This window comes from Rutidosis leptorrhynchoides, chromosome 1 (genome assembly GCF_046630445.1).
Source record: "Rutidosis leptorrhynchoides isolate AG116_Rl617_1_P2 chromosome 1, CSIRO_AGI_Rlap_v1, whole genome shotgun sequence".
In the NCBI taxonomy this organism is placed as follows: Eukaryota; Viridiplantae; Streptophyta; class Magnoliopsida; order Asterales; family Asteraceae; genus Rutidosis; species Rutidosis leptorrhynchoides.
The window spans coordinates 84,300,237-84,316,699 of NC_092333.1; the positions used below are offsets into that span (position 1 = coordinate 84,300,237).

General features: G+C 31.6%; 1 protein-coding gene across 1 annotated transcript; it reads left to right on the forward strand.

Moving 5' to 3' along the window:
* The first annotated feature begins 13,242 nt into the window (after positions 1 to 13,242).
* Positions 13,243 to 14,351, forward strand: LOC139886267 (uncharacterized). Its single transcript, XM_071870039.1, has 2 exons — positions 13,243 to 13,595; positions 13,712 to 14,351. The coding sequence occupies exons 1-2, from the start codon at positions 13,243 to 13,245 to the stop codon at positions 14,349 to 14,351; spliced, it is 993 nt and encodes a 330-aa protein (XP_071726140.1).
* The last annotated feature ends 2,112 nt before the right edge of the window (positions 14,352 to 16,463 follow it).

Here is a 16,463-nt window from a genome sequence, read left to right on the forward strand (position 1 = left end):
GTTACAAGTCGTTTTTGTAAAGGTAGTCATTTCAGTCGAAAGAACGACGTCTAGATGACCATTTTAGAAAACATACTTCCACTTTGAGTTTAACCATAATTTTTGGATATAGTTTCATGTTCATAATAAAAATCATTTTCTCAGAATAACAACTTTTAAATCAAAGTTTATCATAGTTTTTAATTAACTAACCCAAAACAGCCCGCGGTGTTACTACGACGGCGTAAATCCGGTTTTACGGTGTTTTTCGTGTCTCCAGGTTTTAAATCATTAAGTTAGCATATCATATAGATATAGAACATGTGTTTAGTTGATTTTAAAAGTCAAGTTAGAAGGATTAACTTTTGTTTGCGAACAAGTTTAGAATTAACTAAACTAGGTTCTAGTGATTACAAGTTTAAACCTTCGAATAAGATAGCTTTATATGTATGAATTGAATGATGTTATGAACATCATTACTACCTTAAGTTCCTTGGATAAACCTACTGGAAAAGTGAAAAATAGATCTAGCTTCAACGGATCCTTGGATGGCTCGAAGTTCTTGAAGCAGAATCATGACACGAAAACAAGTTCAAGTAAGATCATCACTTGAAATAAGATTGTTATAGTTATAGAAATTGAACCAAAGTTTGAATATGATTATTACCTTGTATTAGAATGATAACCTACTGTAAGAAACAAAGATTTCTTGAGGTTGGATGATCACCTTACAAGATTGGAAGTGAGCTAGCAAACTTGAAAGTATTCTTGATTTTATGTAACTAGAACTTGTAGAATATATGAAGAACACTTAGAACTTGAAGATAGAACTTGAGAGAGATCAATTAGATGAAGAAAATTGAAGAATGAAAGTGTTTGTAGGTGTTTTTAGTCGTTGGTGTATGGATTAGATATAAAGGATATGTAATTTTGTTTTCATGTAAATAAGTCATGAATGATTACTCATATTTTTGTAATTTTATGAGATATTTCATGCTAGTTGCCAAATGATGGTTCCCACATGTGTTAGGTGACTCACATGGGCTGCTAAGAGCTGATCATTGGAGTGTATATACCAATAGTACATACATCTAAAAGCTGTGTATTGTACGAGTACGAATACGGGTGCATACGAGTAGAATTGTTGATGAAACTGAACGAGGATGTAATTATAAGCATTTTTGTTAAGTAGAAGTATTTTGATAAGTGTATTGAAGTCTTTCAAAAGTGTATAAATACATATTAAAACACTACATGTATATACATTTTAACTGAGTCGTTAAGTCATCGTTAGTCGTTACATGTAAGTGTTGTTTTGAAACCTTTAGGTTAACGATCTTGTTAAATGTTGTTAACCCAATGTTTATAATATCAAATGAGATTTTAAATTATTATATTATCATGATATTATCATGTATGAATATCTCTTAATATGATATATATACATTAAATGTCTTTACAACGATAATCGTTACATATATGTCTCGTTTAAAAATCATTAAGTTAGTAGTCTTGTTTTTACATATGTAGTTCATTGTTAATATACTTAATGATATGTTTACTTATCATAGTATCATGTTAACTATATATATATATATCCATATATATGTCATCATATAGTTTTTACAAGTTTTAACGTTCGTGAATCACCGGTCAACTTGGGTGGTCAATTGTCTATATGAAACATATTTCAATTAATCAAGTCTTAACAAGTTTGATTGCTTAACATGTTGGAAACATTTAATCATGTAAATATCAATCTCAATTAATATATATAAACATGGAAAAGTTCGGGTCACTATAGTATGTCCGGTTGTAAAGGAAAGTGTTGAACAAGCAACTGTTAAGGCAATGTCCCGTGACATGCTTTTGATTATGGCCTATATCGTGTCGGATGCAATTACTATCCTTTGTAGGAGAAATAGTAAAGATCACCCTATAGTTTTTCGGTCTGGCACAAGGTCCTGTCTTCGACCATGCTATGCATCCACCGTTCTTACGGTTGACACCCGATATGGTTCAGGTGACCTAATGAATTCCAGGTGAATTCCTAGGATTTTACGTTCAATGGTAATGAACGCATTGAAAATAGGTTTTCAGAAAAACAAATCGGTTTTAATTTGATCAAAATATTTTCTCGTTCAAGCTCGAGTTTAGATATCATTGAATTCCATGAGTTTGTAATTCTCAATCTTTAAAGTCAATCTCAAGGATTGAGTAATATCAGGCTTAAAAGCTGATTTTTAATCTTTAAGGAGATTATCCTTTCTGGGGGTCTGATTCATTAGTCTTAACAAGCTAATTTGCACAGCGCCCTCCCCATTTTACAAGACAGATCCTCTCATGGTTAGGATAAGTCTGACCACTTGGCAACCCTGTTTGATGCTGAGGTCCGTGGATTTCCTGCTGATTTTAGAGATGACTTTTCTAGATTTTTCGTCAACCTACAGCAGATCTGGACGACAACTTCCTGACCTAAATCAAGAAGCGCGTGTCTTTTTCGGAAGACTTTACTTCCTTTTAATGATGGAATTGATTCATCGTGCAGATCTATCTTTCTTTCAAATATATTACAGTAAATTAGGTAAAACTGATTAAAATCGTCCAAAACAAAAGTACCTGTAATAATCTTGTACAAACATATGTGATATGTGTTTTAAATAACTTGGTAAATTCTTCCCACACTTAGCTTTTATTTATTTTTTTCTTTGCCTTTTTATTCTCCTCTATTCCATTTTAAATGAATTCTAAAATTTTGGGTTGTTTCTCCATTTATGTTCTCTCCGAGGTAACAATAATTTCGGTATTAACACCTAGTTTTATCGTTCATAAATATGCATAAACATGATCTTGAATTCATTTAGTTGAAATTTTTTCAAATTTTCACAAAATTTGGCAATTAAACTAAGTGTAAACCCGAGAGAATTTATAACCCTTCCTCACACTTGAGATCATTCAATGCCCTTATTTGCATGAAATCATATTATTTATAGATTCATGAGGGTGATTAGTGTAGAAAAGTGATTAAAAATACCGAGTTTGCAACATATTATTTTATATCACATTTGATATTTTGCGTCTTGTCGTCAAAATTAGTAGCTTTTGCTGAACTTAATGTCAGTCTTTGAAAGTGCGATGTTTTACCCTGTTTTGTACATAAGATAAACTACAAATATACATAATATATATATAAATATATATATATTTTTTTATATATAAAACCTTTATTTACTAAAATAATTTAAATGAATAATTTTTTAAAATTTTGTTTCCTTTTACTTTAGGTAGTTTCGGTATGTTTACCTAGTCCGTCCCTCAACAAAATTTAAAATTTGTCGTTTTTAAAGCGATTATTTTAAAAGCAAACATTTTGGGTTTTTTAATTTTTTTGGTATACTTTAGATCAATAATATTAAAAATAATGATAACAAAATTTGTCGCCCCGCCCTCGTGTAAAGCAATTTCAGTTCCATGACCTAGTCATCAACTTACGATGAATTTTAGAAATCATTTTTTTAACTTAATGAAATAAAGTAAATTTTGTTTTTTTAAAATCACACAAAAATTAAATTTAAAAATGCATATTAATTTAATATAAAACCTACAAAACAAAAATTCAGAATGGGGGGGGGGGGGAGAAAACTAGTTCTTTAGTGTCTGCTAGTGGAAAAAGACCAATCGGATTCCACTCTCGGAACTACACGAGAATAGAACAACTAACTCTAGACAATGTTTTCTTTTTAGAACATTTGAATCTCCCCACACTTAGGTAGCTGTGGTGTCGAAATTGTGATTAACTTCATTGTCAATTTCTTTTAGACCATAATCAACTTGCATATCTGTGACTTTTGCTTTAAGCCATTGGTCGGATTCTTGTGTAATATCCACAAATTCAACTAGTTTCGCCTTTTCTTTAGGCGATAGATTGGATACTAACCGGTTACATAACTTAAAGTTCCCCTTGGTTCTAGCATCGCGAATCCGTTTAATAAGTTTCTTCATTGAACTGTTAATAACGGAGTCATTTAATTTTGTATCAACAACGGGGTTCTTTGTTATCAGGTCATCATTAGGTGTTACTTCATTTTCCCCACACTTAGATGTTTTATTATTGTTAAGCACTACCGTTGGAGTTGGTAAAACAATATGGTTCTTACCAATCGTTTTTGTTGGTTCAACGGTTTTGGTTGGTGGAGATTTAGACTTTCGACTTACAAAGGTGATCGATTTTTCATCATTACTAAGTGTCATTCTACCCTCTCTTACATCAAATAACGCCCTGGTGGATGCTAAGAATGGTCGACCTAAAATTTATTGGAATGTTTGAGTCCTCTTCTATGTCAATGACAATAAATTCGACTAGAAAGGTTAAATTACCTACTTGAACGGGTAGGTTGTCAGCAATTCCAACTGGGTGCCTAATGGTTTGATCAAAGAGTCGAACACTCATTTCCGTTGGACTTAACTCACCTACTCCTAATCTCTTATATAATGAAAGAGGCATAACACTTATACTCGCACCTAAATCTGCTAGTGCATCATGTAAGTAGACAAGGAATAATAAATTCACCCAGATCACCCAACCTTGGTGGAGGTTTTGGTGGAACTGTCTTCACCGGATTCATTTTTACGGTTTTTGTTTCTTGCACTTTCTTATTCTTCTTCTTCTTTCCAGAGGTATCACAAACTTTATTACCTATTACTTTCTCATACTCAACTCATTTTCTTGGAAACGGGATGGGTGGTCTGTATGGTGCCACCACTGGCTTTACATACTCGGGTGGTGGTGGTGTTGTAACTTCTTCATTGTTACTTACATCTAAAACCTTCCCATCTTCTGATGTATGTTTTTCAGAATTTGTTGACACCATATTAACATTCTCATTCCGAGGATTTACTTCAGTATTACTCGGTAGCTTTCCTTGTTCCCTCTCACTCATCATGCTAGCAAGAGTACCTACGTGTTTTTCTAGATTCAAAATGGAAGCTTGTTGAGTTCTTAGTGACTGATCAAACCTCTCATTTGTTTGGGTTTGAGATGTAATAAATTGTGTTTGAGATTCCATTAGCTTTGCCATCATTTCTTCTAGATTTGACTTTTTCTCTTCGGTTTGTAGTGGTGGTTTATACAAGATAGGTTTTTGTTGATTGAAAGTGTTGTTTTGAGTTGGTTGGTTATTCGGACCTTGTTGGTTATACAAGTTATTGTTTGGCCCATTTGGATTGTAAAGAATGTTTTGATTTCGATTGAAGTTTGGCCTTGGCGGTTGATAATTATTTCCCGGCCTTTGGTTCATGTAGGAAACATTCTCTCGTTGTTCCATGGTTTGCTCAATGTAACAATCTTTCGTTAAGTGTGGTCCACCGCATTTCTCACAACTGATTCGTATTGCGTGAATATCTTTATTCATCTTTTCCATTCGTCTCTCGAAAGCATCTATTTTTGCGGAAACGGAATCAAAGTCATGGCTAGAATCGGCTCTAGCCACTTTAGATGAACGAAAGATATCTTTTTCCTGGTGCCACTCATGTGAGTGAGAGGCTGTGTTATCAATAATTTTGTGAGCTTCGGTTACGGTTTTCTTCATAATGGAACCACCAGCTATTATGTCGATGTCTTTTCGTGTAGCAACGTCGCATCCTTGGTAGAATATTTGTACTATTTGATAAGTATCTAAACCGTGTGGAGGACATCCTCTCAATAACTTTCCAAATCTTGTCCACGCCTCATATAGAGTTTCATTTGGCTTTTGCGTGAACGTAACAATTTCTCCTTGAAGTCTCACGGCTTTAGATGCCGGAAAGAATTGTTTAAGAAATTTTTCAACTAAGACATCCCATGTATCAATTGCCCCTTCAGGTAACGATTCTAACCAATCTTTGGCTTCTCCCTTTAAAGTCCAGGGAAATAACATGAGATAGATCTGTTCATCCCCAACTTCTCTGATTTTGAATAGAGTACAAATCCTATTAAAGGTTCGAAGATGTTCGTTTGGATCTTCTTTTAGCGTACCACTATATTGGCATTGATTAGTTACCATGTGTAGGATTTGTCATTTGATTTCATAATCTGGCGCATTAACATCTGGCTTAATAATGGCGTGACCTTGGCCCATGCGTGTGGCTCTCATTCGGTCTTCCATACTTAGAGGTTCCGTTACTTTCATAATTGAAATTGTTGAATACGAATCACTAGAGGATTCTGATTTAACAGTTTGTGGTTCAGGAGGAATGATTAGTGGTTCTGGATCTTGGAATTGTCCTTGAATATCCTCCGGGTTTTCAATTGTGAGGTCGGGTTCAAAAAATGGATTATCGGAAATTTGAATTGGAGTACTTGGTCGACTAGATGAAGATTCTAAAGAAAAATCAACGGCGACAATATTGGCTAGATGTCTTGATCGAGTTACAGGTGGTGAACGTATGAAAGGTGGTGAACGTTTTGCTCGGTGCATTCACTGAATATCCTATTAGTTATAAAAGATAAAAATTATATAAGCTATCAAATTAATAGACTTTTCTGATTTTGCCCACGTTTCGAATAGCCAATAGATGCAGCAGGTAGCCAGGACCCTTTAAATCGGAAGCTCACAACTCGCCACTAACAAATCCAACTATTACTACGAAACAGAAAATTTTGGATGTCTATCAATTTAACCGCTTAAAATAATTTTTTCGTTTTGAAATTTTAGAGAAGAAATAGAAAATTCTATGTCCTAAAAACTAGAGCGTCGAGAAATAAGAAAGAAAAAGAACGCATCGAAAAACGTCAAAAAATAAAAGGTCGAAAAATAAAAATAAGAAAGAAAAACGTCGAAACTTAAAAGTCTAAAAACTAAATCTAAAAAGTTGCGTCTAAAGGTATTAAAGCTTAAAAGGAATTCTATATCCAAAACGGCAATAACTTAAAAAGTACTAAAATCTTAAAACGGCGTCGCAAAATTCTAAAGCACATAAATCTTAGTCTAAAGAAAAAGCACTTAAGGGATTTTACGGCAAAGCCTAAAAATCTAGAAATAAATATAAACTACGGCAAAATACTAGATTAAAACTAATTACGAACGATAAATTATAAATTACGAATTAAGCTATAAAAATACGAAATATAGAAATAAAACTTAAAGTTATAAAAATAGAAATTTTATAAAAATATTATTTTTATATTATTATTTTATAAAAGTATTAAATTTTAAAGTAATAAAACTAAATAAAACTTAATATTACAAATTAAATAATAAAACTAAAACTAATAGTAAAAACTAATTAATTAATTAAAACCTAATTAGGGTTTAATAATAATAATAATTAATAATAAAACCCTACTGTAATTATGATTTAAGGATATAGACGTGTCAGATCTATCCATGCGGTCGCATGGATTTTAGCCTACGGGTTCATGCGGTCGCATGGCCCAGATGTGCAGATCACAAATTGGGCTGCTACAGTTTGCAATCCCGATTCTTTTTACTTATATATATATATATATATATATATATATATATATATATATATATATATATATATATATATAACTTATATAAAATATTTATATAAATAAAAGCTTATATTTTAAAAACTACCTATTAGTTTTTGTAACTAAAAAAAAAAATACAAACTTTTTACTTTTAAAAACGTAAAAATATATAGTAATATATATATATATATATATATATATATATATATATATATATATATATATATATATATATATATATATATATATATATATATATATTTCTTTTTCATGTTTTTATATTTTTGATATTTAAAACGTATTTTTACAAAAGTAAATTAAGACTTAATAAAAATCTTTTTTTTATCTAGCATTTCGCTTTCGGGTCCCCGGCAGCGGTGCCAAAAACTTGATGTTATGCGAGGTGTAGTATGAAATAGTATTATTTTTAATATGGAATACGGCGTAATATGATACAATTTTACACAAGTTATTTATTTATTTATAGAGTGGATATACCTAAACCTTGCTACAACACTATAGGCAGTATACCTAATCGTAAAGTAGTGTAGTTTTTAGTAAGTCCGGTTCGTTCCACAGGGAGAAGGCTTATTGCGTACACTATATTTTTAAACAATTATATATATATATATATATATATATACATATATATATATTAGTAATATAGTAGTATTATTATTATTATAAAAGGGAGTTTTACCGTTTAATGACCGGTTTGTCGATTTTATATTTTAAGCGTAAAGATAAATGACGATAATATAAATGGCAGAATTTAAATTGTGATAAAGTAAATTGCATTAATTAAAATGACAGTAAATAAAGGTACGATGAAATATGAAATAAAAGTATTATGCTTATTTAAACTTCCATAATCATGATGTTTGACGTTTTGATTTTAATTAATTGTTACCCGGGTTAATTGTCCTTTGTCCTGGTTTATTTGATACCCATATGATTTTTGTCCATAATAGTCCATCGGTCATAATTATAAAATTCTCGTCAAATTAACCTTATTGCCGAAGTCAAATATTCCAACTAATTAGGGATTCGAACTGTAACAAGGTTTTAATACTTTGTTAATAATTACACCAGGTTATCGACTGCGTGTAATCCAAGGTTTTAATACTTTGTTAACAATTACACCAATTATCCTTTTATGTAATCCACCCCTGTTTTAATGAGATATGAATATTAATTTACCCACTTGATCAGAATGAATAATCAATTACCCAACCCGAATAATTAATTAAATGATCGTAAAAGATGTCGTATAAACGTCCCTAAATAGAACATACATAATCATTTTAATAATTATTAGATTAACTAATTTAAATATAGGTTCGACAGATTCTAATGAGTTGTCATTCGATTAGACAATACCCCCTATCTATTAATAGTCAATAGTCCAATGTCCACAAGTGTCGGTCTTTTGTCCAAACCTTAATTATGGTACAAAATCCAATAACCCCGTCTTAATATTTAGTCTAACATCATGATTACTTTGGCTCAAATAAGCATAATAATAACTTAGTTACGAGACATTAATTTAAAAAGGAAGAACATAGCTTACAGTGGTGATTAATCGCGTAGCGTTACACGGATAGAGTTCCGACTTACAAAACCTTAAAACATTTCTTACAATAACCCAATTATTATTAAACTTAAATTAAAATTTAAATTATAAATATATATATATATATATATATATATATATATATATATATATATATATTTAACTTATATAAAATATTTATATAAATAAAAACTTATATTTTAAAAACTACCTATTAGTTTTTGTAACTAAACAAAAAATACAAACTTTTTAATTTTAAAAACGTAAAAATATATAGTAATATATATATATATATATATATATATATTTATTTTTCTTTTTCTTGTTTTTATATTTTTGATATTTAAAACGTATTTTTACAAAAGTAAATTAAGACTTAATAAAAATCTTTTTTTTTATCTAGCGTTTCTCTTTCGGGTCCCCGGCGGCGGTGCCAAAAACTTGATGTTATGCGAGGTGTAGTATGAAATAGTATTATTTTTAATATGGAATACGACGTAATATGATACAATTTTACACAAGTTATTTATTTATTTATAGAGTGGCTATACCTAAACCGTGCTACAACACTATAGGCAGTGTACCTAATCGTATAGTAGTGTAGTTTTTAGTAAGTCCGGTTCGTTCCACAGGGAGAAGGCTTATTGCGTACACTATATTTTTAAACAATTATATATATATATATATACATATATATATATATATACATATATATATATTAGTAATATAGTAGTATTATTATTATTATAAAAGGGAGTTTTACCGTTTAATGACCGGTTTGTCAATTTTATATTTTAAGCGTAAAGATAAATGACGATAATATAAATGGCAGAATTTAAATTGTGATAAAGTAAATTGCATTAATTAAAATGACAGTAAATAAAGGTACGATGAAATATGAAATAAAAGTATTATGCTTATTTAAACTTCCATAATCATGATGTTTGACGTTTTGATTTTAATTAATTGTTACCCGGGTTAATTGTCCTTTGTCCTGGTTTATTTGATACCCATATGATTTTTGTCCATAATAGTCCATCGGTCATAATTATAAAATTCTCGTCAAATTAACCTTATTGTCGAAGTCAAATATTCCAACTAATTAGGGATTCGAACTGTAACAAGGTTTTAATACTTTGTTAATAATTACACCAGGTTATCGACTGCGTGTAATCCAAGGTTTTAATACTTTGTTAACAATTACACCAATTATCCTTTTATGTAATCCACCCCTGTTTTAATGAGATATGAATATTAATTTACCCACTTGATCAGAATGAATAATCAATTACCCAACCCGAATAATTAATTAAATGATCGTAAAAGATGTCGTATAAACGTCCCTAAATAGAACATACATAATCATTTTAATAAGTATTAGATTAACTAATTTAAATATAGGTTCGACAGATTCTAATGAGTTGTCATTCGATTAGACAATACCCCCTATCTATTAATAGTCAATAGTCCAATGTCCACAAGTGTCGGTCTTTTGTCCAAACCTTAATTATGGTACAAAATCCAATAACCCCGTCTTAATATTTAGTCTAACATCATGATTACTTTGGCTCAAATAAGCATAATAATAACTTAGTTACGAGACATTAATTAAAAAAGGAAGAACATAGCTTACAGTGGTGATTAATCGCGTAGCGTTACACGGATAGAGTTCCGACTTACAAAACCTTAAAACATTTCTTACAATAACCCAATTATTATTAAACTTAAATTAAAATTAAAATTATAAAAATATATATATATATATATATATATATATATATATATATATATATATATATATATATATATATATATATATATATATATATATATATATATATATATATATATATATATTTCTTACAGAGAAAGGAAGAGAAAAAAATGTGTATATTTCATGCAGAATTCGTCGCCTTTTATAGCACTTGGCCAGATTCTGATGCCCATGTGATCGCATGAATTTTGTGCCTTCTGGCCATGCGATCGCATGGCCCTCTGATCCAGCTCACATAACTTTGTTTTCTAGTTTGCCGACGGTTTTTAATATATAATATAATATATATATATAATTTTAAGAATTATTTATATATTATATTATATTTATGTGCATAGTCAACTTGTAATTTTAGCTCCGTTACGTCGCGCGTTGATAGTTGGTTCATGTCCCGGTTCCGGATTTTCGAACGTCCTTGCGTACTATTTAATATCTTGTACTTTGCGTTTTGCGGCTTTTACTCTTATCATTTTTGGACGTTTCTCATCAATAAATTGAACCACTTGAATTATATCTTGTACATTTGAGCTTTTTGGTCATTTGCGTCTTCAAATCGTTGTTTTCTTCTTTTGTCTTAGCACTTATTTATTTAAACGAATATTACATAAAAATAGAACAATTACAACTAAAAGCTTTACATATTGGAAGGATATTGTGCCTAGATATATGTTCATTTGGAGCACTATCAGGTACACTGCCCGTTAGTATGTAGCAATCTTTAATCGGTATTGTTCCATACTATTTCATACAACAATTCATATACCACGTTTTGCACATCAGGGCGTTTGCTGGGCCGTTTGGCAGGCTGTACCCCATACTGGCAGGCCGTATGGCAGGCCGTATGGCAGCCCGTATGGCAGGCCGTTTCTGGTGCTGGTCAGGCTTTGATTCACTGGATCGTAACTTGATTTCTTGTCTTTCACCGTTTTCGCTCTAGAATCTTCGTTTTAGCTCCATTTCTCTTGATTCTTTTTGCATCGTCTTCGTAATTACTTTATCTACAAATTCAACTGAAAAAGCGATTATTTTGCCGACAAAGTTTTGAACTTCATGCTTTTGGGACTCAATATCGGGGGTAAAAACATGACTTTTTAGCCGATATCAATGTGCTATGCATGTGAGGGTATTTTCGTCAAAAAAGACTTCAGCTTCATTCCTTCGATCTTCATATTCACAAATCCCAAAATCAAACTTACCAAACCCTAAAACAAAGCTTAACTAAATCAAATTCAAATCTATATCAACATTCCTAACCAAATTAAAATCCAAATCTAAAACAAACTTCCAGTAACCTTTGAATCAAACTTTTATTTGAGCCAAGTTCATCCTAATACAAATGATATGACAAACAACAAGTTGTTCTATATCTAAATTCTGATATTATTAAAAACCTTGTAACACGGCTGAGGCTAACAAATCTATGCTTATAACAAAAATAATCTTCCATTCAAATAATCATCTATGCTAAAAACCTCAACTCATCAAACCTTAGTTTTCCCGACAATTAGTTAATCACATCAAATTTAAGTAAAAATATGACGAACAGTACATGAACAAATTTTGCTAAAAATGATATTTGGTGCGATTTAATCCAGATTTAAAACATGAAAATTGTTCTATATCTAAATACTTAACTTCGTGATCAGATATTTAATCCAAAACAGCCTGAGTCTAATTTGACTGATAAAACTCAGTTTTTGCTTTTTAATTTAAAACTTGACTCACGAATTAACGATCAAACGAAGGAATTACGACCTGAAAGTTTGCAGAAACGTTCAAGAAATCATTTCTAACACTTATGTAATTTGACTTCTTGATAGATGTTTCTGGATTGTTATGTGGACCTACGTTGTTCGTCTTTTTGGTTAACGAAGAACACGATTTGGATCTAGGTGATTTAGAATCTGTTAATTGATTATGATAATTAAAGAGACTTCGTTTGATGTTTAGCAACTTAGATCAGGTCTCAGTTTGCTTTTTAATTATCTAAATGATGAATGCGTATAAGACATAGACATGGCACTTGTTTTGTAGAAGGCAAAATAAGTCAAAATCAGGTCCAGGGTAATTTCTGTAAATATTAGAAGATTGGAGGTAGAATGTGTAATTTATTTTCTTTCTGTTTGTGTTTCTGTTAGTGGCAGTTAACCCGTTCAAGGGGTTATTTAAATTAGGTTTTTGGTACTTGTGATAGTTAGTTGAAATGTATGAGAAAGTGTTTAATCTTCTCTTCAATTCGTGTTTAACCTAATTCATCAATTCAATCCAATTAACATGGTATCAGAGCGAATTTGGTGATTTAGGTCAGATTCCGTAGTAATTCGAATCAATTGATTCAGTGAATTGTTGAATCTATTGTTGAATCTATTGATTCCTTTTCTGTTCGTTAATCGATCATCGCTTCCGCATTCATCTTCGTGTTTCAATTTCTGATCTGTCACAATGAATCAAATCGATTTTCAAAATCCGTTGTTCATCCATCGATCCAAAGGTCTTGGATCACTAGCTATTCAAGAAAAGTTAACCGGTGCTCAAATATATTGTTCATGGAGACGATCGATTGAAATTGCTCTGTCTACAAAGAGGAAGACTGGATTCATCACAGGTACTGTTGTCAGACCAGTTGATGATGAAGCTAGGGCTGAGCAATGGGACACGTGTAACAATATGGTAATTTCTTGGGTCATGTCTTCTGTTTCAGATCAAATAGCTAAATTTGTGATATTTATTGGCACTTCTGTTGAAATTTGGAAACAACTTGAAAAGCATTTTACATTAAGTAATGGATCTAGGAAGTATAACTTCATAAAGAAACTTATTCTTTAGATCAACAAGGCATGTTAATCACTGATTACTACACCAAATTCAAGTGTATTTGGAAAGAACTTGATTCTATGAATTAGTTGCCTAGAATTGTTAATCTTACTCCTGAGATTGTTGCTTTTATGGCTGCTTATGATCAACAAAAGGAAGAACAACATCTATTCCAATTTCTCAATGGTTTAGATGAGAATTATAGTACTTTAAGGAGTCAATTGTTGTTAATGAATCCTTTACCCAGTGTTGAAATTGCTTGTTCGATGCTTCAGCAAGAAGAATCTCAAAGAGAAATGTTTACAAATTTGGAAACCACTGCACTCTACAGCAAAACTCAAAAATTAGGGCAAACTAGGCAAATTGGGAATTTTGGTCAAAACAATCAAGTTGGTCAATTTAATCAACCTAATCATCCTGATAAGTGTGCAACTTGTGGTCATAAGTGGCATTCACCTGATAAATGTTGGGAAATAGTTGGTTATCCCGTGTGGCATTACAAATATAAAAGTGAAAGGCTCAAACAGTCAAAGATGCTCAAATCTGTCAACAAACATACTACAACTCATGTTAAGGGTAATAATGTGATTTTCACATCCGAGCAGTTTGAACAATTGCTTAAGAGCTTACCTCAAATGACTCATAATGATGCTCAAACTAATGAGGATTCTGATGGAGAAATTGAGCACCATTTTGCTGCAGGTATCTTATCTAATCTATCTACAATTAATGATTAGATTTTGGATACTGGTGCCACTGACCATATGACACCTTTGACTACTAATCTACTTGACTCCAAGTCATTGTTTTGGAAACCACATATTAGGTTGCCTAATGGTAATTCTTCTTTGATATCACATATTGGGAAAGTCAAGTTAAAAAATGGAATAGAACTAAAGGATGTTCTTGTTGTTCCTGACTTTAGATTTAGTCTTTTATCTGTCTCAAAATTGACAAAGGATAAACCCTGTGTTGTCATTTTCTATTCACAATTTTATGTGATTCAGGACTTGACAACAAAGAAGGTTTTGGGGCTGGGTGAAAGAAAGGAGGATCTTTACTACTTGGTCAATGTTCCTCAAGCTCAAGTGGAACAAAGATTGGCAAAGTTTATTGCTGCTTTTGTAGATACTGCAAGTTTATTTTTAGTAATAAAAGGGACTAGTGCTACTGCTAAGTCTGTTGTATCTATATACAGTTTATGGCATCATAGATTAGGTCATGCACCTAAATCTAAACTTCAACACATTCCTTGTATTTCTAAAACTATGGTTAAAACCAATGATGATGTATGCTTGATTTGCCCCATGGCAAAATTTGTTAAGTTGCCTTATCAAAATAGTACATCTCATTGTGATCAAATTTTTGGTTTAGTTCATCTTGACATATGGAGGCCATATAAAGTTGTTACAGAGGGTAAATATATATACTTTCTTACCATAATTGATGACTGCAGCAGAACTACTTGGATATATTTTCTGGTCAACAAAAGTGATTGTTTTGAGGTGTTTAAATATTTTCTGAAATGGGTAAACACCCAATTCAATAGACAGGTCAAGATGGTTAGATCAGATAATGCTCTTGAATTTGTGCAGGGCAAATTGGGTAGTTATTTGTCTAAAAAGGGTATTCACAACAAAATGGTAGAGTTGAAAGGAAATATAGGCATATCTTAGATACTGCAAGGGCCTTAAGATTACATGCCAATCTTCCATTGAAATTTTGGGGTGACTGTGTTGCTACTGCAACTTATCTTATAAATAGGTTTCCTATACCTATTCTAAAAAACAAAACTCCATATGAAATTCTATTGAAGAAGCAACCTAATTATGATCATCTAAAGGTTTTTGGTTGTTTAGCTGTGGCAAGTAATCCTTCAAGGGTTTCTAATAAGTTCAAAGAAAGGGGTGTCCATGTGTATTTTTGGGATATCCTGCTAATAAAAAAGGTTACAAATTGTATAATTTGTTAACCAAAAGTTCTTTTATATCAAGAGATGTTATCTTTTATGAGCACATCTTCCCATTTCATTCTGCAAGTTATCCTAAGATTCCTATATTTTCTGAAGAAAGTCAAAGTCTTGTTAAAAATCACAACTCTACAGCACCTTATGTCTATGATGATCTTGAAACAAATGAGCAAAATGTGCAACCTGAAGAACTGATTCATACTACTGCATCTGAACCTGCTCAAGCTATTACATCATCTAATGTACCACTTAGAAGGTCTGGAAGAACTGTGAATCCACCTATCTGGCACAAAGACTATGTAGTTCCACATGTACCTGTGGCAAATCAAGTCTCTACACCAAGTATTGCCTCTAGTTTTCAATCCTATATGACTGCTCTTATGGCTAGTTCAGATCCTGTTTTCTTTCATGAGGCTATCAATGATCCAGAATGGTGTCTTGCAGTGGATGCAGAGTTAGCTGCATTAGAAGCAAATGGTACTTGGGAAATAACAACTTTACCTCAAGATAAAAAGGCTATAAGTTGTCATTGGATCTTTAAAACAAAGCTAAAGGCTGATGGTTCTGTAGATAGAAAGAAAGCCAGATTGGTGGTTGATGGTAATTGTCAAAAACAAGGTATAGACTATGATCAAACTTGTGCTCCTGTGGCAAAAATGGTAACTGTCAGATCTTTATTAGCAGTTGCTACCATGTATGATTGGAGTTTATGTCAGATGGATGTTTCTAATGCATTTCTTCATGGTGATCTATTGGAAGAAGTGTACATGAAATTTCCTTTGGGTTATGTTGGTCAAGGTAAATCAATACAAAATGTCAAAAATACTGCAAATGAGAAAGTATGCAAACTGAAGAAATCTCTTTATGGCTTAAAACAAGC

Coding starts and splice junctions, on each gene's coding strand:
- LOC139886267 (XM_071870039.1), top strand. CDS start 13,243: ATGAATCAAATCGATTTTCAAAATCCGTTGTTCATCCATCGATCCAAA. Junction 13,596..13,711: donor TTAAGTAATGGATCTAGGAA/GTATAACTTCAT, acceptor TTAGTTGCCTAG/AATTGTTAATCTTACTCCTG.